Source organism: Falco peregrinus, chromosome 9, assembly GCF_023634155.1.
Source record: "Falco peregrinus isolate bFalPer1 chromosome 9, bFalPer1.pri, whole genome shotgun sequence".
Taxonomy (NCBI): domain Eukaryota; kingdom Metazoa; phylum Chordata; class Aves; order Falconiformes; family Falconidae; genus Falco; species Falco peregrinus.
Window position 1 is genome coordinate 2,421,660 of NC_073729.1, and position 23,442 is coordinate 2,445,101.

Below are 23,442 nucleotides of genomic sequence, written 5' to 3' on the forward strand. Positions count from 1 at the left end.
AGCATCCAGTCGCACGGCTGCCTTGGGGGAATCAGTGTTATTTTCCTATTCCTTTACTGCCTTGATGACAAGGCGAACAAGGGGAAAAACGGGCCAGAGAGGGGTGAATCTCTTCCTTTTATTTCATCCTCTCGTAGATCAAAATCCTTTCATGTAACTACCAAGCTGGGAAAGCAAATGTGTTGGACTGAAACACGGCATGAGAATAAACTTCATCAAGAAGAAAGGGGAGAAAAAAACAAGAGTAGCAATCTTTTGGGCACAGGCAAACAGGTGGGGGAAGCGTCTGGTCTGCGAAGGCAGGGCGTCTGCAATCTTTGTAGCGATTAGATTTAATGGGACAGAAACGTTTCTGTCATTCACATCCCCTCCTCCTCTCAGCCTGAGGGGGAGAAAGGAGGGAGGTGGTGACGGGGAGGTGGCGGGGAGAGGAAGATTTGAAAGAGTCTTTGACGTCAGCCCTGCCCTATAAAAAGCTGGCAAGGAGCTGGAAAGCGGAGAGCAGAGCTTGTGGAAGAGCAAAGATGCCAACCCCGAACATCTCCACCTCTGCAGCCAAAGGCTTCCGCAGGGCGGTGTCGGAGCTGGACTCCAAGCAAGCCGAGGCCATCATGGTAAGACAACCCTACCCCACTTCTTTCCCTCCCCCTCTGAAAACCACAGCCTCTTCCATAGCTATAGGCAGAAGCAGGCAGGGATAGATGGACCAACACCGCCTCCGTGGGAGTTCCCCCACATGGGCACCCGGGGGCTCCCGGCTGGCAAAGGGCAATACCTGGACAGTACTCTTCACTGGTACATGTGAAATTCAAACATTTAGGGGGATGAACACTCCAACTAATGCAACCGCCCCAACCAAAAGCAAGGTAAATAACCCAGAGATCTCAGGCAGGAAGAACAAGGAATCCCCAGCATGAAAGCCAATTCGAAGATCTTAATGCTCCCTTGGTTTCAAAGCAATAAACTGCAGAGATTTCACCTGTTCTAGCATAATGAAAAAGTGTGGCTGTTATTTCAGACAACACACGAGGCACAGGCAATTTAATCAGTTTGTTCGCTGCTGCTGTGTCTGCAGTTTCGCTCTCTCCCAGCACATCCTTCCCCAATTCTGTTCCCAGCCCTCCCTGATGTGGTCTCAGCCCTGGGTTCAGCCCAGGGATTGCTTCTGCACACACCGGATTTGTAGGTGTCGGCGAAAGGAGAGGAAAACGTCCTGCTGAGCTGCCAAGTGCCTTTAGAAAGCCAAGTCTGGCCAACCCCTTGGACTAGCTGTAGGGACAGGGACACTTCACCTCCTAACCCAAATGCCAGGGCAGGCAAGAGGAGCCCAGAGACTCCCAGCACAGGACAGTCCTGTAGGTCAGAGATGCGGCCAGGCTGTGGGTGACCCTGGAGGAGCCAGAACAGCCGGTGGCAGCGGGTACACCGGGAGAGGACCCCCTCGGGGTGCTCAGCAGGAGGAAACACAGCAATCAGGCTGGGTTAGGGAGCAGATGTGTTTGGCAGACAACTGCAGGGTGACTCCAGCAGGTCAGCTGCAGAGCTCCCCATTTCCCTCCCCTTTGCCCATTGCCTTTTTCACCCACTCACCTCTTAACCCTGTGTGATGCTCTGACTCGATAAAATCAGCCACTACATCGACAGCAAGAGGTGTTTTGAAGAGTGGAGTGTGCTGGAAAGGAAGGGAAACACTTAGAAAACAAGGAGGTAAGCTTGCTTTCTCTAATGAATGGAAATCAGGGAAGGCTTCCCTCTCACACAACCATTTTCATTTTGGCAAAATAATGAACACTTAAGTGGTTCTTGAAAACCTGGTATTTTCCAGGCTGCTCATCATATTTGAGATACTCATCGCTGTCTGGAGAAGGGGAGAGTGTTTGGTTATTAAACACTCTGGGGTGCTGCTTCTGTTGGATGGGAATGGGGCCACGGAACAAAGGGGCTAGAGGAATTCGGGCTCACCAGGTGTGCTGTCAGGAGCGCGGCAGCCTGCTTGGGTGAGTGGCTCTTCCAGCCGGAAGCAGACGGGCGTCTTTGCATCCCTTCTTTGAATGGAAATTCTCAGGAAAATAAAAAAACAATTAACAACTTAGTCCTGTGAGGTTCCCTTTGAAAGTGGGCTGCCTGAAAATCTTTTCTCTCACTTAGTACAAGAGATCTCCACATCCCTGTCACTTAGTTTGCTGGCTTCTACCAGGTAAGAGGCATGACTCTGCATTTGTATGAGACATCATGTGCCCCTGGCCCTCCCTGGCATGAGCATGGCCAAACAGCCACCCAGCCCCTGCCCACCACCACACCAGCTCCAGCAGGTTTGAAGTGTTCCCTTGCCAGGGACCAGCACCCTGCTGCAAGGGAAGTTGCAGCTGTGCAAACTAGGGGGAAAGAAAAAAGACCTTTGCAATCCCAGAACTCATCTACACTGGCAGGTATTTTACATATTGGCTGGGCCAGCCAAACATCAAACTCCCACGGCAAAAAAAATCTTTTGTTATGTATTTAGTTTTTTCTGCTGCTAATGTTTTTTACAAGGTGCCCTGGGACTGTGGCTGGAGCAGGATTTGGTTACAGAGCACACAAGCAGAGCCAGGCAGGAGACAGAAGCTGGAAGCAAACCAGCAGGAAGAAGCACCCAGGGAAGCAGGGGTGGGATGTTATTGTCCCCACACTGCAGTGAAGGAAACAGTCTTTACAATCCTTCCTGCTTGCTGCAAGTAATGAGCCAGGAAAAAAAAGCCAAAGGACTTTAACTCCAAACACAGTATTTTTAATGACACTGCTCAGGCTGGGCGCTCTGAGTTGCAAAATTCAAAGACGGAAAGATGTACTAACCCTTCATAAGAGGTGCAAACTAACCCTTCGTAAGAGGTGAATGGCCGTATCAGACTCAGACCCCAGTTAGTCAAATAAATGCTTGCAAAATCAAATTAAAGCTTTCACTGTAGCTAGCTAGGCACTCAGGGAGCTAGTCTGCAAGGCAGTTTGGAAATACCATGTAACGGCACCTTCCGAAGAAAGGAAGGTATTTATCGTGAGAGGTCAGCGTGGTTAGTTTGTATGCCAGATCCCTAATTTCCAACAAAAGTAGGTAATACCCCAATGAGCATAAATGTGAAGGGCAGAGGAGAGGAGGATGAGAAGGGGAGCACGCAGCCAGGCAGCCCCTACCCAGCAGAGGAGGCAGCAGCCAGACCCCTGCCAGCCTCCTCTCCCAAGCAAAATTCAGCCTTTTTCTTTTTTTCCTTTTAAAATTATTTTTTAATTTACCCACCCAAAACATGCCAGCATGGAGCTAAGCAGCTTCCAGGACCCCTCGACAGGGACCAAATCCCCCCACTCCTGCTGCCAGGGGCCACCCAGTCCCAACACATGGGACTGACTGGTCGACACTGCCTCTCCCAGTGCAGCTTTCCAGTCACACAGGTCTTCTCATTATTTAAACTCCTCCCAGGTGGGTTTTAACCTTATTTACAGCCTAAACATGAGGGTCTAATTTCCCTCCTCCCCCGGGCTCCAACCCCGAAGTAAAATCCTGCTGCAGCTCTGCGCATTGGGGCGCAGGGTGACAAACCACCCTTAGCTAAAGCGCTGCCTGGCTTGGGGCCACCGCAGAGCCCCGTTACAGCAGCCAGCACAGGGCTGTCTGCCCTGCTCACTGCAGGCACCTTCAAGTAAACACCGACTTAGCTTCAAAGACGGTAGCGATACAAAACACACTTTTAAGCTGAGCACACGCTCACAAGACTTCAAAAGTTATGGCTAAGGATACTTGTTAGATATCTTCTCTCCCTGGGCGTGAACACCATCGATTCAGACGAGCAGCAATACGTGCTGATTTGTTAGAAGGTGTTTTTCTGTGCCACAAGGAATGAAGGCGTTGAGGATCAGCAAATATAATTTCAGAGGGGTATCTTTGTTAAAAAAGGACTGGGTAGAAGCATGTGGGCTGGTGCCTGGAAGTGCTGCATTTTTCAGGCTGTGTTTAAAATGTCAGCTTTACACAGCTAAAGCATCCCAAGAGGATCTTCACAAGGAACATTAGTAACTGACGGTGGGGCTTTGAAAAGCAGGGGAGAAAATGGGCTTAGTAATTGAGCAGGTTGCTTTTTTAAAAAAGAAACACTTCCCAAACTTTCACAAGGTACAGCAGGCACTGCTTGGTTAGCATCTATCTCTTTTTGAGGTATTTTCAATGTAATCAGAGAGAAAACGGCAACCGGTCCTGCTCTATATGCAGGTGTTGGATGGCTTTATGTGCTGTTCCTTCTTCCGTCTTGTCCCAGGGTTTCTTTTAACCGGTTCTGAGGGTTTGTCATCTAGTTTGAGTATTGAGCACAGAAAATTAGAATCACCTGAGCTGCCTCTAAATGGAAAACTGGCTGTAAAAAGACCAAGAGCAAACAAGTTAGTATATGAGCTATTTGTCTGACACAAGAAACAGCAGTGAGCGAAATAGTTTGTAGCTCACTATAAATATAAATGAGTGACCTAACATGACCCCCAGCACTGAGTTGCAGCATTTTAGGTGCAATTCCAAGTAGAAATCTGCAGGAGCTTGTTGGGACAAAACAAATCTATAGATCAGTGGGAGGAATTTATTTTCTGGGTTATGTGGTTGTGGTTCCAATTACACTTCAATGGGCAAACATCCACTTAATGTCAGAAAGAAGCCTTGTGTTGGATCCTGGGAGCAGTTTAGCTAAGCTGCCCTTGTTAATGCACCTGCAAACAGTTCACGTTTTCTGGCCAGACGGCAGCTGTGGGTTTCAGCTGTCCCTCATAGTGAATCTTTTCTCAGATGACTTCACTTTTTATAATGCCTCTCCACTTGAGTTCATCAGACACTGAAAACTGCATAAGATTGTTTCTGATTTTTATTTTTTGAAGGATGTTGAAAACTGTTGCTAGGGAAGGTGAGAGGGCAAGCCCACTCTCCTCCAGTCACGCTACAAGGATATTTTACACAGACTTTTCCTAAAGCTCCACATTGCCAAAAGTTCAGTTCTAAAACCTCAGTTCTCATCACCAGATCTTCCTCTACAAAGCCAGGCAAGTCAGTCCAACCTTTTGCCTTCTTCCTGTGCTGACACACATTAGTCAAACCTCATCCAGCTATCAGGGATGCCTCTGATCTCTCCTACAGCTCTATCACTAGTGATATTTATTTCTGTTCTGCCTTCAGTCTCCGCGGTTCATTGGTAGACGTCAAAGCCTTATTGAAGATGCCAGGAAGGAAAGAGAGGCTGCGGCTGCAGCCACTGATGCGGCAGAGTCTACAGAGACCATCGTGTTCGAGGAGAAGGATGGAAGAGCCATGTTGAACCTCTTCTTCATGCTCAAGGGAGCGAAGACATCACCACTGTCCCGTGTACTTAAGGTATTTGAGGTGAGTACTTAACCTGTTGTATGGGAATCAAGGAACACACTACAGGTTTCATGACTGTTCTGTGCGAAATATCACTCGAGTCTACTGAAGAAAACTCAGACCAGGTCTGCCTACTGCAAGTTATCAGCTAATTGTCTGATGTACCCACAGTCATGCTTTGCTCATGCCCCAGCGTGCCCTCACTTTCCATCACTAGAAATGAGCTGTACCTCTGTCTGGTAGTGCTGTTAAGCTCTGGGCTTAGCTTTGCTTTGCTACTGGATCCAACCACACAGTTTCACACCTACAATCCACACCCTTCTGGTTTGTAGCGTACTTTGACAGTCCCCTCCAACTTCATGCGCAGGGCTCCAATGCCGTGTTCAAAGCAATCTGTGCACCCTGCATGGCTACAGGCCAAACCTGCCTTACTTGTGGGTCAAGGCTTTGGCAGACTCTGAATGGCATTGCCACATTGGTCTTTGGTCAAAGAGTTACAGGAACAACTTCACCCTGGGTGTAAAACTGGAATATTGATTTCAAAATTACCTCCCTGCTTCAGGGATGAATTTAATCCACATATTAAAGGTTCTGTTGGTTCCCCCCAGAGACATGCCCTGTATATGGATTTAATACCAAGGAAAACTGGTAACTAATTGAGCTTTCTCCCCCTAGCCAGCAATATAATGTTGCATTATCTAGGATCTCAGTGCCATGAATGGAAAAACTGAGATAAATGCTGCCTGTTTAAACAGTAATCAAAACATGACAACTTGCATTTATATAGTACATTTTCATCCAGGATGATTAAAAAAGTGTTTTGCAAACTGAGGTTCTGAGATATGTTTTATCTATAGTGGTTTAATTTCATTGACTTCAGCAGTGAAAGGAGAGGACAATTTGTTCCTGTTAATCAGTCATGTGGGTTTTAAGGGGCCTCCGGAGGTCTCTAGTCCAACCGCCTGCTCAGAGCAGGTCCAGTCACAGCAGGTTGCTCAGGGCTGTGCTTGACACATTTTGAATATCACCAAGGCAGAGATCCACAGTCTCCTTGGACCCCTTGAGCAATGTTCGACTGCCCTCATGGTAAAAAGATTTTTCGCTTTTATTTTTCTTTTCAATGTCCTTGCTTCCAGCTTATGCCTGATGCCTCTTGTCCTCCCACTGTCTACTTTTCAGATGAGTCTAGCTCTGTCTTCTTTATATCCTCCCACCAAGTACTAGTAGACAGTGAACTGACCTCCTCTGCTCCTTCACTTCTTAAGGTGGAACAAATCCAGTTCCCTCAGTCTTTATTCCTACAGCATTGTGCTCCAGTCCCCTAAACATCTTGGCAGCCTTCCACTATACCCGCTACAGCACATCAATGTATTTTTTTTCTATGGGACATGGTACTCCAGATGTGGTCTCCTCATCCCAGATAGAGATCACTTCCTTTGACCTGTTGTCTACAGTCTTTCTACTACAATTCAGTGCATGGTTGGCCTTTCTCATCACAAGGGCATGCTGCTAGCTCACGTATTAGTACACATAACAATTATATAGCATCTTCTTCCCCATGAAATACAACCACTTCTGGGGTAAAACCAGATCAACAGCAACACTATACAGCAAACCCACTACCTAACAGCCCATGCAGTACTGTCTCTGATAATCTTATGAAAAGTGTTTAAGATCTTCAGCAATCACAAAACATCTTGCATCTCCTTTAAGAGGACTGTTGCAAGAAAAGCTGTTTTCTGGGCAACATATGTTTCTGTTCTTGTCTCAAGACTGAAAGAATCTCTTAAGACAAGCTTATCAGACAAAAGCCTTGGTGTTGCCACGATTGGCATCTCCTTCCTAGAAGCACACAGTGCCAGATAAGGCATGAAAAAATGCATCAGTGTAACATTTCAAATACAACACACTGCTTAGCAGGTATGGAATATAGAAGTGTAGGCTCTTGTACTTGGTAGATTTTATGTTATGCTGCATCTAAAGTCTATAATGTAAACAATTTTTAAAACACCAAGCAAGAAACAGGTGCAGCTTATGTTCAAATGTTGTCTGTTTCTTCCTGGAGCAATTTACTTGCTGCATCAAGAGCTTTCCTAGTTATAAAGATCTTTGAGCGTGGCACAGATAGAGATTTAAATATAATAAAAAGACAGGCATGTCAAGCCACAACAGAGGAAGATTCATTTCCCAGATCCCTCTGGCAATGCAGGTACAACAAGATATGAAAGCAGACGGGCATAATGACATTTGCCTCATCATGAACCAGGCTTCAGGGAATCTGATTTCACCCTTCTGTATGTGTTACATGCAGCCAAAGCATAGGTAATGCAATCATGGCTGTCAGATTAATGCAAAGGTATTGATTGTTGAGGGGACAATGTAATAGTGAAGGTGGTAGGTACATTAAAACATATGGTCCTAAATTTAATTTACTTGTGGCATCACATCTGTTCCTTCTCATCTTTCTGCCTCTGATTAACAAAAGAAATCATGTCTCTTCCTCTACCAAAGATCTTGAAGAAACTTTGCAAAGGTTGGGTCATTGCCCAGGGACTCGGGCTCGTTACTGCCAGTTTTCACCGGGCTAAAGAAAATACCCACAAATCTAGCAGGGCCCTGGGAAGGCTGCAGGCTCCGTTTGGGGGTGTGTGTGTGTGTGTGGGGGGGTCGGTTCTGATGACGAGCCCCAGCGGGGTCGCTGCTGGCGGTGGGCCCGCACGGTGCCGGCTCCGGCCCGGAGCGCCGCGCCAAGGCCGCCGCTGAGGGGCCGGTTCAGCACCACGGCCAGCGCCGCGCGCCGGCAGCCCCGCCCCCCCGCCCCTCCCCCGCAGCCCCGCGGGGAGCCTCGGGGGGAGGGGGGGTGAAAGGAAAGGGGGGTCCGAGGGGGCGGCGTTTTGCCACGAGGGTTTCCCCGCCTGAAACGATCTTCTTTGTCCCCGTGGAGTCTGCGGGTAGTTCCTGACTGGCTGCACCAGCCGTCCGGGAGGAACTGCGGGACTCAGGGGTGAGTGTGTGTGTCCCGGGGCGGGGGGGGGGCGGGGCGGGGAGAAAGACCAGAGGGAATCTTTCCCAAATGTATCCATATGGACATCTTTGGGAAGTACCAGCAGGTGTTTCAAGCGTTGCTTCATGTTTTTGTTCTCCTTTTCCGTGTCCCAAAAGACATTTGAAGCCAAAATTCACCACCTGGAGACCAGGCTTAGCCGGAAGCCCCGCGAAGGGACTGCTGAACTGGAGTACTTCGTGCGTTGTGAAGTCCACAGCTCTGACCTCAATACCTTCATTAGTTCCATCAAGAGGGTCGCAGAAGATGTGAGGACCACTAAGGAAGACAAATGTAAGGAATTTATAAACTGTTTCGCTATGGCAGAGAGGCTGAGTTGTAGAAACAGGGGGGAGATTGTTATTCCCAGGAAAGGGGAACAGCTGAATTTGAGCAAAGCAGAAAAGGCTGCTGCTGGGACAGCCGGGTCCTGAAAGCCACTTCCCTCCTTGTCCATTTCTCAACAGACTCCAGAGTCCATCCTTCTGGTGCCAGATTGAAAAAAAATAGAAATGGGAGATGGACTTTCATGCTTTTCTCACACCTCTCCTACAGAGTTCTCCATTCCCACTCCAGTGTGCTATATTATAGATGCAAAGCAGTTTCCTACCTATGTGTCAAGAACTCTATACAGATCCAACACTGAACTACAACACGTTCCCTCTGCCACCCTGTTATGAAAACAGAGTGATTCTTATTGTAAAATAACCTTAGAGATCTGCAGTGGTTGCTCTGCAACCAGATGGCTCGCTGGATTTGTTTTTAATGTGAAGTCTGGAATCTTCAAGTAAAACCTGATTTTCAGCTTCTTGTTTACTTCTGTCACAAAATACTCTGCTGATGGATGGGCAGGGAAGTCATGACATGCAGATCATGGTACAAGAGCATTGAGAGTGTGGGACTACTGCCTGGAGGGCACAGCTGTGTCCTGTCCTGTTTGGTGTGTGTGTGCATTTGGTACCCCAGGTCAGATGTATCTTATTCAGCCTCACAACCCCTTCTCAGCAGGGGATGCTCTGTCTTCACTTCCACAGCTGTTTTTTCTCTTTCTCTCTCCCCACAGTTCACTGGTTTCCCAGAAGGATCTGCGAATTGGACAAGTGCCACCATTTGGTCACCAAGTTTGACCCTGACTTGGATCTGGATCACCCGGTGAGTTAGTCTGAGGGGGCACATCCTCACACCGGAGTCCTGAGCCTTCCCTCGGAAGCAGGGAGCTGGAGAACACCTGTTAGTGCAGCTGCTCAGGGGACTGTAGTGCAAGCAGCACCATGACAGAGGTTTCTCCAGCCAGTGATGAATTCTGTTAGGTAAGAAATTTTGGTAACTGATTAAAAATCCTGTCTCTGTTCCTATTTGTCATCACAGGGCTACTCTGACCAAGTATACCGCCAGAGAAGGAAATCAATAGCAGAAATTGCTTTTCACTATAAGCAGTAAGTCTCTTTCATAACATCCATGCAGGGATAATGACATGTTAATGCAACTTGTTGGGAAGTCATTGTGCTACCTGTATGAGATCTCTTTTTTTATGTTTTGTCTCCTCATTCAGCCTTGACATTTCTTTTTGTGTCCCTCCTCTCTATGCATTCCAGTCTCTTTTCAATTAAAAAATGTCTGTGACCATTAATTCATACACTGATAAAGCCAGATTAGACCTCCTGCATAACAAAAGCCACGTATAATTCCACCAGACATCAAACTTCATTTTGAAATGTGACATCTCTTTTAGAATGACATCTAGTTTTGACATGGATGTTTCAATGACTGAAAAAGCTACCATGTGCCCAGAAAACTTGTTCCAATGGTTCATTATCCTGGCTGTGAAAAAATGTGGGGTTTATTTCTAAACTGAGTTTTGATAGCTTTAGCTTTCACCCAATGGATCATACATGTCTTTCATCTGCCAGATTGAATTCTGCTATCAGATTATTATTTTTTGCTATGAAGGTATTTATAGACTAAATGGTTCACCTCCTAACTCTGTCTGATAAATTAAATAGATGCCAGTAATGGTCTCATCATTGTCTTATATAGATTTAAGACTGTCTCTTGTAGTCCTACTTAATACTCCTGTTCTGATATATGCAGTGATAGCACTCAGCCTCTTCACTCCAACATCAAACAGAGCTCTAATATTCAGCTGGGTTTGTAAAATACTCCATAGACCCTATTCAGTAACACTGCCTTCTACCATAGCATCTCCATCTCTGAGGACTTTAAATGTAGATTTCTGTAGTGAGGTGTGCTGGAAGCAGACTATGGAAATTACATGGGTCACCTTCTTGAGCTATCCCTGCAACCAGTGTGATCCTGGCATGGCTTTCTGTCCTGTTAGGCTTCATGTTCTTTGCTGATTTGAAGCCCAGAATATTGACATTGATGTTTTTATCCTATACTAATACTAAATGCACAGAAAGTCACCGTGCCAACAAGAGAGTCCCAAGGGACACAGGAACAAATGCTGTCCCGAGATGATGCACCCATTTAAGATGTCTTCTCTCATACCTCACCTGCAGGGTAGCATTTATGAGCCACTGTGTAGCATCCCTTCAGGCTGTTAATGGAAAAGGAGCTATGTTTTTTTTCTGTAAATTCTGAATATCTCATTTGTTCAAATACAGAACAGAAGGATTTAGGAAATACAATTGCTAACTATGATGGAGAAAAGGCAAAAGTGTTAGTCTTCCTTAGTTCCTACTTAAATCAATGTTAAGATTTTATTTTCCTGCAGTCCTTAATCTTACTGTTAACATATTTTTCTGCAATTCAAATGCATTTCGTTTTCCTTATTAGCTGCTTTTATTTCCCGGCCACTGATTCATTCTTGGAACCATCAGCCCCCTGAAGTGCAGGCACATGAAATTAATTTATTTTCACACAAAGTTTCCTTTTTTTCCAGTGAAAACCATTTCCCCCCCTCCCCTGGAAAATATGCCTGCTAAGCTTTTGCTCATCCGTTGTTCATTTATAAGCTCTGGCTAGACTAATGCTTTCCTCTGCGTCTATTTGTGGCACCTGTACACATGGCCAAGTACTAAGGCTTTGTCTTTCCTGTCACCCCCGTGTTTGATTTAAGGATTGATCAACACCCTGCAGAGCTTCTCCAAAGTGCTTCCTTCTCAAAGAGGAGAGGAGCCTGGCTTGTGCTCTGCTGCTGTCAGTAAGAGTGTGTTTGCCTTGCAGTGGGGACCCGATACCTCACGTGGAGTACACGGCAGAGGAGACAGCTACCTGGTGAGCGCTGATTTCGTCTGTGACCTTTACTGGCTTCACCACTAGAAGCTGGGAATCAAAACGTGAACAGTTAGAGTGTGACCTATTGAAAAGTGTACCAGGAATGCAAGCACCCTACTTAACAGCTTGTTATAAAAACCAGTAACTCATTGCATGGTGTTTTATGGTAGGGACTGCATTTGGGAGAGCAAGCTACCTCCAAAACAGTGCTGCTCTGTCTCCTGCTCTCTTGTGGCGGCACTGAGAGCACTTTCATGCTTCAGCCCCCAGGATTTTCCTCCAGAGGAGCCTCTCCAGAGATTGAGGCAGATGATCTGGAGTTCAGCTTCCCTCAGGGGACCTGCTTTATAGCAGCCTCCAAAAAAAAAGGGCAGTTATCATAGCTGCAGAAAGATGTATGAGGCCCGTGGTGAATATCCGCATGGTACCTCACTAGCCTCACTTAGGAAAATGCTTCCTTTGGACCTGGTTATTTCCAGGAGTGCCACTGAGGAGTGTTTCTGGAAACAAGACCAGCTCATAGGAGCTGAGTACACAGGCTCCTGACAAGGCATCTCCTGGTTATATTGACTGTCTCCATAGTACAACTTCAGGAGCTAACCTACAGGGAATATTTTAATTCCAGTTAATACATTTTACACAGTCTTCTGACCTTCAAGGTTGGAAATAGGTCTGTGGAGATACAACCGCCGACTTTACAGGGTCATTTGAATATGTGTCTGTATGTTTACACACCCCTGTCAGTGCACACATAGACATAGACTTAGCGGTGGAGAAAGGCAAAAGGGCAAGAAACCTAGAGGAGTGAGTCCTTAAAAGCGTGTAACCAGAGGACAGGAGAGGACCAGGCACATCAAGCCACTGAATGTCTGCCACCTCTTGTCCTGAAGGAAAGAGGTGTACAGCACCCTGAAGAGCCTGTACCCCACCCATGCCTGCAAGGAGTACCTTGAAGCTTTCAATCTACTGGAGAAATTCTGTGGCTACAATGAGAACAACATCCCTCAGCTGGAGGAGGTCTCCCGCTTCCTGAAAGGTGGGTATGAGTCTGGGGGATCCAGGTCCAGCACGTGCCGGGGCTCCACCACTGTGGTGGCAGCTGCAGCTGGGAAATGCAAACCCAGAGGAGGAAGGTGTGAGCTGAGATTTGGGGGGAGAGCTGGTGGAGGCTTGTGCACTGCCCAGAAAAGACAGGGGTAGAGCCCAGGCAGGGAGGACTGCAGCTAAATACAGTGCAATGGAAGGTCAAGCCCGTCAATGATCCCACTGCAGCACGTAAAGAGCAGATGTTGCTCCCTAATAGCAAAAAGAGCAGATGTTGCTCCCTAATAGCAAAAAGAGCAAAAAGATTTGATTTGGCACAGCAGAAGCCCTTTAGTTTCCAGCACTGATGCTTTTGCTGTCTGTGCCGGGAACGTGGGATGCTGGCACAGCCTGTGGGCCATGCACCCCTGCGGAGACGGTCTGTGCTGTTTCAGAGAGGACTGGCTTCCAGCTCCGGCCGGTGGCTGGCTTGCTGTCGGCACGGGACTTCCTCGCCAGCCTGGCCTTCCGCGTCTTCCAGTGCACGCAGTACATTCGCCACGCTTCCTCACCCATGCACTCCCCTGAGCCGTGAGTATCACCCAGTCCCCATGGCCTCCCTCGCCCGTGCATCCTACCTGGCCAGCAATTAATTTTTCTCTCTAATGGACAAACTCTGTCTGCTGCTGACTGTGTTTTCCTCCTTTCCCCCTGGGCCTCGGCAGGGATTGCTGTCACGAGCTGCTGGGGCATGTCCCGATGCTGGCTGACAAGACGTTTGCCCAGTTCTCTCAGGTAAGGGGATTCTCTGTGCACTTGCCCCTGAGAGGGCAGGGCATGAGGTGGGAACCCAAACCGACCCCAGTGTCACCACCTAAACCCTTCTTGTTCTAGGATTTATTTGTATTAAACACAATGGTCAGGAGCCCTAGTGATGGAACAAAAACCCTAAAACAGAGTCAAAACATCAGACTCTGCAGCAAAGCATTTTTAGTGTGAGCACGGTGGAGCCCCAGCAGGTGCATGGCAATGCAGGGCAACAAAGCCTGTTGTCTCAAGGCAACAAAGCAGAGCGACCCGCACAGCGGGCCTCGGACCCGACCTGTCCTGACGCTCGCCCCTCTTCTCTTCCCAGGACATTGGGCTGGCATCTCTGGGAGCAACTGATGAAGAAATTGAGAAACTTGCTACAGTAAGTTTTCCTCTTTGCTGGATGGGGGCCCTGAGCCCTCCAGCAGCCCTTCTGCAGTAGCAGGGAGACTGGTCCAGCCTGACCACCGCAGATCTGCAGCCCCAGAGCCCCTGCCCGAGCTGCCCCAGCCCTGCCCTTTTACAATGATCACGCAGAGCAGAGATCAGTTAAAGAGCAGAGCTCGCTTGCACGTTAACCCAGTTTTCTTGGGCACCAGAATATCATCAAGCATTGTATTTCTAACAGCAGCTCTGCTGGGAGTCTTTGGGATAGGATTAAATGACATCTGCTTGCTTTGGCTCTCCCTCGACAAGGTGACCTGTCCTGCTCCAAGGGCACCGAAGGGCAGCACCACACTGCAGCTGGGCACGCAGGGCACCAGCCCAGGGACACTGTTCCCATCTGTCACGGCGTGGCAGCAGCTTAGTTTCACAGTTTGCTCTGGCAAATGGGTGCAGGGTGAGGAGAGGGGACAAAGTGCCAGATGCCCCTTCATTTAAACAACCTCAGACCCCAGCCGCAACACAAGGGCTCAGAAGTGACAGTGAGACAAAGATGAAAAGCTGTGTTTCTATGCATTTTTCTTTCTCCTTTCACAGCTTTACTGGTTTACAGTGGAGTTTGGGCTCTGCAGACAGAACGGGATAGTCAAAGCCTATGGAGCCGGGCTCCTGTCTTCCTACGGGGAGCTCATAGTAAGTCTCAGCACAACTTGCCTCTCTGCTCTGGACCCTACACAGCAAAACCCCTTCTTCCTCTGCACAGCTCCAATGACCTTACCCGATTCATTCTCACCTCTGTCTATCACATATGTGCTCTTTGATCCCCTGAATTTCATGCTGGCGTTTTTCTGCTGTGTCCGTAGCACTCCTTGTCAGATGAACCGGAGGTCCGGGACTTCGACCCTGATGCTGCTGCTGTTCAGCCCTACCAGGACCAGAACTACCAGCCCGTATATTTTGTGTCCGAGAGCTTCAGTGATGCCAAAAGTAAACTGAGGTAGGACTGGGCAGTGAGAGAGATCCTAACAGAAGGAAATGAAGCTATAATATACTGAAAAAGGGCTTGACACCGTGGCTGCTTTCAGTTCAAGGTCTCAGAAGTATTCTGGAAACTGTTGTCAGGTCTTTCATAGTGAAGTGATTCTCCAGTTCTTACAGGGCCCAAATTTGGTCCCTTGGATTTGCCTAGGAGCCCCCCCAAATATGCTGAACTCAGTGATGTGGGTGTGGAGGAGTGGGTTGGGGTGGGAGGCACTCTTGGACCAAGACTCCGGGAGGGAGAGCAGGGACAAATCTAGCCTGTCTGCCCGGTTCTCCCAGGAAGGAGTTACAGACTGTCTCCCACTAGTTCCTAGGGGAAGCCAAGCAACATAGCAGAGGGCTGGCGGTCCAGAAATTGGAGAACCAAGCCACCTACCAGCACCCACTCTGCTTCCTTGTTGCAAAAGGGCCAACTGATACAGGTCAGGTACTGGCTGTCCTTCACGGCAGCATCTCACCAGCTCATGTCCTGAAACACAAGCTTCTTCATCACGTAAAGGTTTGCTCTGTGGGTGAAAGTTTTAGGAGAGGGGTGAAGAGCTTCTCAAAACAGTGCCAGTCTCTGCATTTAGGATGCAGAAAGATGTTTGTCTTTCTGAGAGCTGCTGGGCAACTTACCCATTTATCATTCAACCAGCAGAGGAACCCTGAGGCATTGTTAGTAGCTTTTACACAAACAAAAAAGATTTGCTTGACGTGGATAGATTTATCCATGGAAAAAAAGCAACTTTTGCCTCCTAGACTGGTTAACGTGAATTAGCAGACCCCAGACAGCATCCCACTGATGCAACTGGGTTTCCCCACCCCATGGGACTGCATACAGGATGGAGAGGGGCATCTCTACCCATGGACTATTTTCAGAAGAGTATTTTCTTGGTCATGCTCAGAGATGCCCACAAGAGGAAAGCTCAGTCCTTTAACACTGACAGGAAAACTTTGCCTGTACTATTTCATCTTGGATTAGGAAAGGGACAGAATGAGGCAAAGTATTACACAACATACATGACTTTGCAGTTCCTGCAAGTGGGGTATATTGGGTACATAACGTAGCACGTACTGCTATATTTCATCTTCTGCTTTTATTACTCTCACTTGCCCTGTTCATACAACCTGGAGTCCAACTGCTCAAAAGCAAGAACCTGGGGAGCCCATCCTCTCACACACTAGGCTGCTTTAAAAAAACCCACTGTTGCCTAATGACTCATTTCCTTGCATTTAAAAAGGAAAAATACACCACATAGACAGCCAAGATTAGGCTAGAGAATTCTGACAGCAATGAGTGCTATAAATGATGCTCTTTAAAGAGCTCAGAGACTGCACAGATGTTACCCTATGAGGAGAAAACATTAAAACATCTATATTTTTTGCATTACTAGCAGCTGCCACCACAGAACTGATTGTCAGCGTTATCCCTCAAAAACAGCTTCTCTCCCAGAAAGAAAACTTCCTACCAGTTTTCCAGGGTGAACATGCCCACTCAGCGCCCTTCTCAGACACCCGTGTTGTACTTGTTTGCCTCAATAAGGTGTCAAGTGAACACCCCTGTGCTGGAGGGCAAGTTTCCAACCCTTAGCAGCTGTGCTGGGAGCCAGCCCTGTGGCTGATGGTGTTAATAAGCGAGGTGAGGGGGCCTGACTGGGCAGAGCTGAGACAAGCCGCATCCTTTAGGAGGCTGCTCATGTGAGTGTGCAGCCAGCCCCCCGCCCCCTCTCCCCGGTCGCGCTCGGGTTTGTGTCCCGGCAGGCAGGTAACCCCCCTGTTTGGCTGTGTCTGGCGGTTCCCCCGGACCCTGGCGGCTCGGGGCTGGGCTGCCCCGCCGCCGGCGGTACCAGCCAGGGCAGCATCGGCCCGGGAACGGGATGCGCTTCCCGCTGGATGCAGCGGCAGCCCCGCGGCAGCCACAAGAGGGTACCCTAAGCCAAGCGATTCAGGAGCGAAAGGGTGCAGCCTCAGCGGAGGCGAGGAGCAGGTCTGTCGCTAGTGCTGTTTGTCCCCTCACTGTCCCAGCATGCGATTGTAGCCTTGAATACCGAAACGTAGAGTCCCAGCTCCACACTTACACCGCCGCTAAAGAAAACAAAGAACCCTGCCTTGCCAAGTGTACAAATCTTACTGTTGGAGGTGAACAAGAGCAGCTTTGGGGAAGCCTTACCCTCTGTTCATTGTCACTTGACCATGCACTTCTCCATCAGAAAGGTAGCAACAAGGTCTTGTTCTTGGGAGGCATCAGGTAAGGTCAGCTCCTCGCTGAGGTCTAGGCTCCAGCTGGCTTAGGGCACAGTACTGCAGCTTCGTTCCAGCTCATGGTGATGCTATTCCTATCCTCTTGGCCAGGCCTGAGCCACTGTCTGTCAAATCTACCCTTAAGACGGCTCGCAGCTAATTCCCCCCCTCCCCAAGCAGAGATTAGTCAATAAATGAATGTCAGAAAGGATTTGAGAATATAATACTATAGTACCATGGGCTTTCCCTGTAATTAGCTTCTAAATCTCCTTGGCATTTTTGGAGGGGGGAAAAAAAAAAAAAAGGTATTGAAGCAGAGGTTGCCTGGCATGGAAGTGACCAGTTCAGCGTACCCTCCGGTTTGGTGCAAGCTCACGTGTTCAGCCCACAGAAACCTGCAGCCAGACTCATGGTGTTTCTTGTTGAACAGGAGGGGCCTCAACTACTGCCATGGCCCTGCAGAGCTGGAAAGGTGTGAAACCAGAACTTTTGTGCCAGCTTAGAGACTCTGCCTAAAGGACGTATTAACCTGTTGTGATGTGGGTAAATGGTGATGGGTACGAGGGAGGCTCAGGCCCCATCTCTTGTACCAAGCCCTCTACACCCTTTCCTTGCAGGAGCTATGCGGCACACATCAAGCGGCCCTTCTCGGTTAAATATGAACCCTACACCCACAGCATCGAGCTCCTGGACAGCCCTCAGACCATCTCTCACTCCCTGGAAAGCGTAAGGGATGAGCTTCACTCGCTGATTAATGCGCTCAATGTTATCAGTTAATACAAGAACTGGGCTCTTTCCTTCCCCTCTTCCCTTGCAGCCCCAAAACTGCCTGCTCTGCCCTTGCCTAGTTCCCAGCTGATAACGCCTACCTGTCTTCTCCAAACGTTTGCACCGCTGCCTGTCACCATGTGACCCCAACAGCTTTTCACTTCCGTACGTAGGGCCAGCTCAGAGGGGGGCGGAGGGATGGACCCAAAGCCTGCTGGCTTTTTGGGTAGCTTTTCTATTGACTGCTGAAAGAGGCTTAGCGCAGACCAAAAGCATGGCCAAGCTACAAAGTTGAAGTCAAGAGCTGTGTGCTAGGCTCCTGGGTGCAAGAAACAGGAGAAAGGCTTCTTTATTAAAAAAAAAAAAAAAAAAAAAAGAGAGAGAGAGAATCTATTTTTTTGCAGTTTGAGAGAATAAATTAGTCTGCTTTTTTAGCCCCAAAGCAACTCCTATGGCAACTTGATGAAGGACCCTCAGTCCCCACCATCTCCCGGCTTTTGCAGCCTCATACATTTGAGAAATGCAGAGCTGCCCTAGAAGCTTTGCTGCCTGAACCAACCCAAAGAGGTTTGAAATTTCACCTTCTCGTGCAAGGGGATGCTTAGGCACAAACCCCTGAGCTGCACCACCCTGCCAGGCTGCGATAACCATTGGTGACAACCCCTGAACATCTAAATTGGCCTAAGCCAGGCATAGAACAGCCCTGATCTACCTGCACCCTCCCCAGCACAAGGACCAGGGAGCAAGCCCTGGCCACCCCAGACCAGAGCCTGGGCACCCCCTTCAGGCCCTCTTTTAAAAGCTCCCACAGCAGCTCAAGAGCCCAGCTGTCACCCTTCACAGCAAACTGCAGTTACAGCTATTGATGTTCCTGTGTGCTGGTGATCCTGGGCACCCTTGGTGGTCTCTTGGTTTTATTGAGTGTATTGGTTATTGCAGACTGGGTGGGGCCACTGGTGTCCCAAGTTTGCCAGTCCTTGGGAGGATTTCACATGCTTTCACTTTCTCAGTCTACTACACAGGTACAGCATCATCTTGTTCTTAGATATCCCAATATCACTGTCACCCGATGTAGCTCAGGTGTGTGATTAATGCTATTGCTGGCCATTTCTGAGGAAGGTAACATATGGTTAGGATGCTCAAACCCAGTTTCATCCAGCTTTCACTGCAGATATTAATGGCTTGATCTGACCCAAAGTTCTCAGTTTTCCTCCCCCTGCTTTTGCCCTTCTTATCTTCTTGCAGGCTGTCTCATAACTTAGCGGTTTGCTCAGAACTTTGGCCCAAGGTTATGCAGCTGTGCAGTATCAGACCTGGGCTTGGGATGCGTGGAGGCAGCTAAACAACTGTGGGGGACAGCGAAGGGGAGAATTACGCATAGTTGTTTGCATGATCAGTTATAACATTTCTGTATAGACTTTTACCATCCTTATCCCCTATATATGAGTATTATAATTTCCTCTTCAAAGAAACGCAAGTCTTAGCAGTTAATTTTTGGCTATCGGGTGTAAGTATCTTCCAATACTTATATACCATCATTCTCCAGTGTTACTTCTACTGTGGCTCAGTCATAATAGTTTACAATCCATTTTGCTTTATCCCATTTCAGACCTTGACATACATACCGTGAACCCCCAGCTCGTTCAAATTTTAACTACTTAGCTACTGACAGCACTTAGTTTCCCACCTGCTTCAGTCCTTCCTTTCTCTTTCCTTTCTTATTTGACACCCCCCCCCCCCCCCCCCCAAATTCCTCCTCAACTGCTTAAAAGGCCATCCCTGATATCAGCAGTTCAATGCTAGGGCTTGCCGCTTCTCCTCAAGTTGTTCCTCCTCCTTGGATTGTCCCATAAATGAATAGAACTACTGAGTTCATTCAGTTACTGTAATTTTAAAGCACTTTTTTCAAAGCTTCAGCTATGATTTCCCAACCTGGGTGGATCCAGATCTCGAGCTGCAACTCTCAAGGCTCTCTTAAGAGCTGTAACAATTTTTAATTTGGAGTCTTAAGTTATTACTATTAGATTAAGTAGCTGGAGCAAGCTATGCAAGACTCGGGCAGGTTAGGTCATAGGATAGCTATCTAGCCATGAAAATCATATTGGTGACTCCAGTAAAACAGACCAAAATAAAGAAAATAAAGCTCCAAACAGGCAAGATGTTACAATGAAGCCTGTAGAGTTAATGCACAGCTTATGACCTTGTTAGCAATAGCGGGGCCACATTATTGGCCTGTGGGTTGCTGTTCCCCCTCTCCTTTGGTAGTCTCCAGCTCCTGGATTGCTGCCTGCGAGTGCCGAAGGATGCTGCAAACCCTGCAGTGATGTCAGGCTCCTGATCAGAACTGAGCAGAGAGTCTTGTGGAGGTGTTCGCTTTCTGGTCCAGCCTCAAAACCCATAAAGGTCCGAAGGCTGTCTCCTCTAGCTCTCCAAAGCACTTCATAGTCATTATCTGCCTTGCTAAGTGTCTAAAATTAATGCAATTTATAAAAAGAACCAAAGCCATTATTATGGACTGAAAAGCCAAGTTAAAAATCCTTGCAACTGCAGGAGCCCTCAGCTCCTCCGCCTTGCCTCAGAGTCTGCATCACTGCTCCGTGACTCCGTCAGCTGTTGCTTCTTCAAGGAGACGTAGTAAAATCTGTTGCCCCACAAAAATAGAAAATAAGCGAAACTTGAAGCATAAACCAGCCCCGTTAGTAGGCAAGCATATAAACAGATCTACTGCAGCCACGTGGGAGGTAACCACCACGCGGGCTGCACCTCTTGCTTCCGAGCACTGCAGTTGTGCAGGGGCACGGGTGAGTGCGGGAGGCTCCGGCTGAACGGGCGCCGGAGGTTCCTCTTTGCACCATTTACTATGTCTCTGTTCTTGGCAAATTCATGACAGATTCCAGAATTTTTTTGGCCCCTTAGGGGGACATCTGAGAAACATGAACCCATTTTTAATTACCATTGCCCTCATCTATTTAATAGCTCAGAGGATTTATCCTATTAGTAACATAATAGGTCCCCTTCCATTTTGTCTCTAAGACTCGTTCCTTCTTATCTGATTTCAAATACATTACGTAGCCCCTTATTTCATAAACCATATATGAATTGGATTCTTCCTTTGTAATTTTACCTATTTTTCTCATGTTGCTTCTTTGACCTGAGCCTTGTTTTCTTCTTTATCCTGCCATAATATTTTACGGTCCTGGACAGAGGGCCAAGGAACAGGCTTATCCAAACAAAATATGGTAGGGTTATAAACCAGTCCCTAATCTGTCACTGCTTCTTAAAGCTACTAATATTGAGGTTAACTTTTCAGCCCATCATTTTGGGTATTGTCCTACAATTTTCTTCAGTCTATTTTTAATAGACTGACTCATTTCTTTCTACCAGTTTGGAGGACTGCAGGCAGCCGGGTACATGCAGCCCTTGCTTAATCCTTAGGTTACTTATTAAGGTTCGAGTTACTTCACTTATAACCCCCCTGCTCCTCATCTCATCCTATCTCAGCTGCTGTTCCGTATCTATGCACAATTTTCTTTAAAAGCATTTTTACAGTTCCAGCAGCTATATTCTGTTTAGGTGAAAGAGCCTCAGCCCATCCTGGAAAGATATTCACAGTGACAAAGAGATACTGATACCCTTCTTTAGACTGTGACAGTTTATCTGGATGATCCCTTTGCAGTATTTGCCAAGGTCCTTGGTTTAGCCAAGGCAGTAGAGTTGGCAGCTTTCTTTTACCAGTCCACTTCTGCATTATTGTACACCTCGTGCAGTTTTCATTTATGTCATCTATTTCTTGCTTCATTTGGGGTTAAACATAAATTCTGTGTGCTCTTTTCAGAGTACCCTGTACTCCTTTACATAACTTACTATGACAACCTAAGATAACTTGCTCTCATTCAGCCAGCCACAGTACCCATCCCATCTTCTCTTTTAGCTGATTCCTGGTGGGGCTGCAGTAAACAGAGTCAATTTATCTACTTGCTCACTCAATTGTTTCTCAGTATTGCTTTCAGTCTTCCCATGTACTTTACCATCCTTTACTTATATTTTATTTCCACTCTCCCTCTAAGCTTGTAAAATAAGCCTCCTGTTTTCTTCATGGGTGTCCTGTTATGTGCTTGCCATTGCCTTTCTTTCTATCGTGCATCCAGTATTCCATTCCATTATCAGCATAGCAGCTATCTATAGAGATATTTTGTGTAGAAGGGTTTTCTTTTACTGACAGCCTGTAAGCTCCTTGGCATGATCCTTTCTCTAGTTTCCCCTCTATTTGTCCCCTCATTCCACTAACATCAGTATCTTGGTTTATTTTTCCTTCTTGTTCAAATTTAGCACCCCCATGAGTGCACAATTCCTTTGGTTTATTACCGGTTTCCTTTCCTTTCCACATTAATATCCATTTCTTCCCTTTGTGCTTGAGAGTATGGTAGACTGGGGTATAACTGGACCATTAAAGGGGAAAGCCTTGAAGACCACCACAGCCCAGACTACCTCTAACCAGGCTTTCTCATGGCCAGGGAAATTTTGGTCCAGCCCTTGGAGGGGCAAGGGCTCATATGCTACTGGTACCCATTTTCCTTCATTATTTTTCTGTAACAGTACTGCTCCCACAGAATCAGCTCGTGTTGAAATTCTTATAACGAATAATTTTCCTTTGACTGGCAATTTTAGTGCAGGAGCTTTTCAAGCTGCTTCTTTCACGTTAGATAAAGCACAGTCTTGCTCTTTGCTCCATCTCTCTTCCTAATTCTTTTTCTGTCATTTCCGTAACACTTTGCAAGTACTAGCAAAGATGGATACGCTGCCATAAGATACTAGCACACTTATGGACACACTGCCATAAGAAAAGAAATCCTCCCAGCACTCTGCAGAGTTGGGACTGATTAGTGGGAGTCTTTATTTCACAGAAAGCTTAACCTTTCTAGCATCTATCCATCTTCTCGTTTCACCAATTCCAATTCCTGAGCAGTTAACCTGGGGTTGCGTTAATTGTGCCGTATTCAAATTGCCTTTAAGTTCCACTTGGTCTATTAATTTTAAAACCCAGATACTTCTCTTTTGTACCCCTTCTTCTGCAGCTGCAGTCCCTCAAATATCATCCGCATAAGACAATTTCTTTTCTTTGTCCCCCAGATACCATCATTCAAGCACTTTCCTAATGCAAGCATGTGCAGCAGGGCAGGTGCTCGGCCCTGTGGGATGCACGTAAAAGTATATTGTTTTTCTCTTAATGTGAAAGCAGCCCTGTAAATTGCTTCTTCCCCTGCGTTTTGCCATGTGGGAGTTTGCTGTGAGTCGTGGGGGTGCATCTGTGCTGCTAGCTCTCCTAATTCATCTGCTGTCCGAGGAGCCTGCCTCAGCCCCGTGGCTGCCAGGGGCAATGGAGATACCTGTGCTCTGCTGGGAGTGTGTGGGTGGTACACGGTGTCATTCGTGTCCTGCTGACATTCAAGCAGCTCATTAGTTCATTAAAGACTCTCCATCTTCCCCAAGTGTACAGACTGATGCTAATGCTGCCAGTTGCACCATTGCCTTACCATTCTGCTGGGCA

General features: G+C 47.4%; 1 protein-coding gene across 1 annotated transcript; it reads left to right on the plus strand.

Moving 5' to 3' along the window:
* Positions 1-524: 524 nt before the first annotated feature.
* TH (tyrosine hydroxylase) lies at positions 525-18,189 on the plus strand. The gene is made up of 13 exons (XM_005237316.4): positions 525-614; positions 5,183-5,386; positions 8,528-8,702; positions 9,472-9,560; positions 9,777-9,844; positions 11,595-11,645; positions 12,536-12,681; positions 13,124-13,259; positions 13,394-13,463; positions 13,804-13,860; positions 14,460-14,555; positions 14,726-14,859; positions 17,744-18,189. Exons 1-13 carry the CDS (start codon positions 525-527, stop codon positions 17,901-17,903), a joined length of 1,476 nt encoding a protein of 491 aa, XP_005237373.1. The 3' UTR covers positions 17,904-18,189.
* Positions 18,190-23,442: the final 5,253 nt, after the last annotated feature.

Coding starts and splice junctions, on each gene's coding strand:
- TH (XM_005237316.4), top strand. CDS start 525: ATGCCAACCCCGAACATCTCCACCTCTGCAGCCAAAGGCTTCCGCAGG. Junction 9,561..9,776: donor ACTTGGATCTGGATCACCCG/GTGAGTTAGTCT, acceptor TTGTCATCACAG/GGCTACTCTGACCAAGTATA. Junction 14,556..14,725: donor CTTCCTACGGGGAGCTCATA/GTAAGTCTCAGC, acceptor CTGTGTCCGTAG/CACTCCTTGTCAGATGAACC.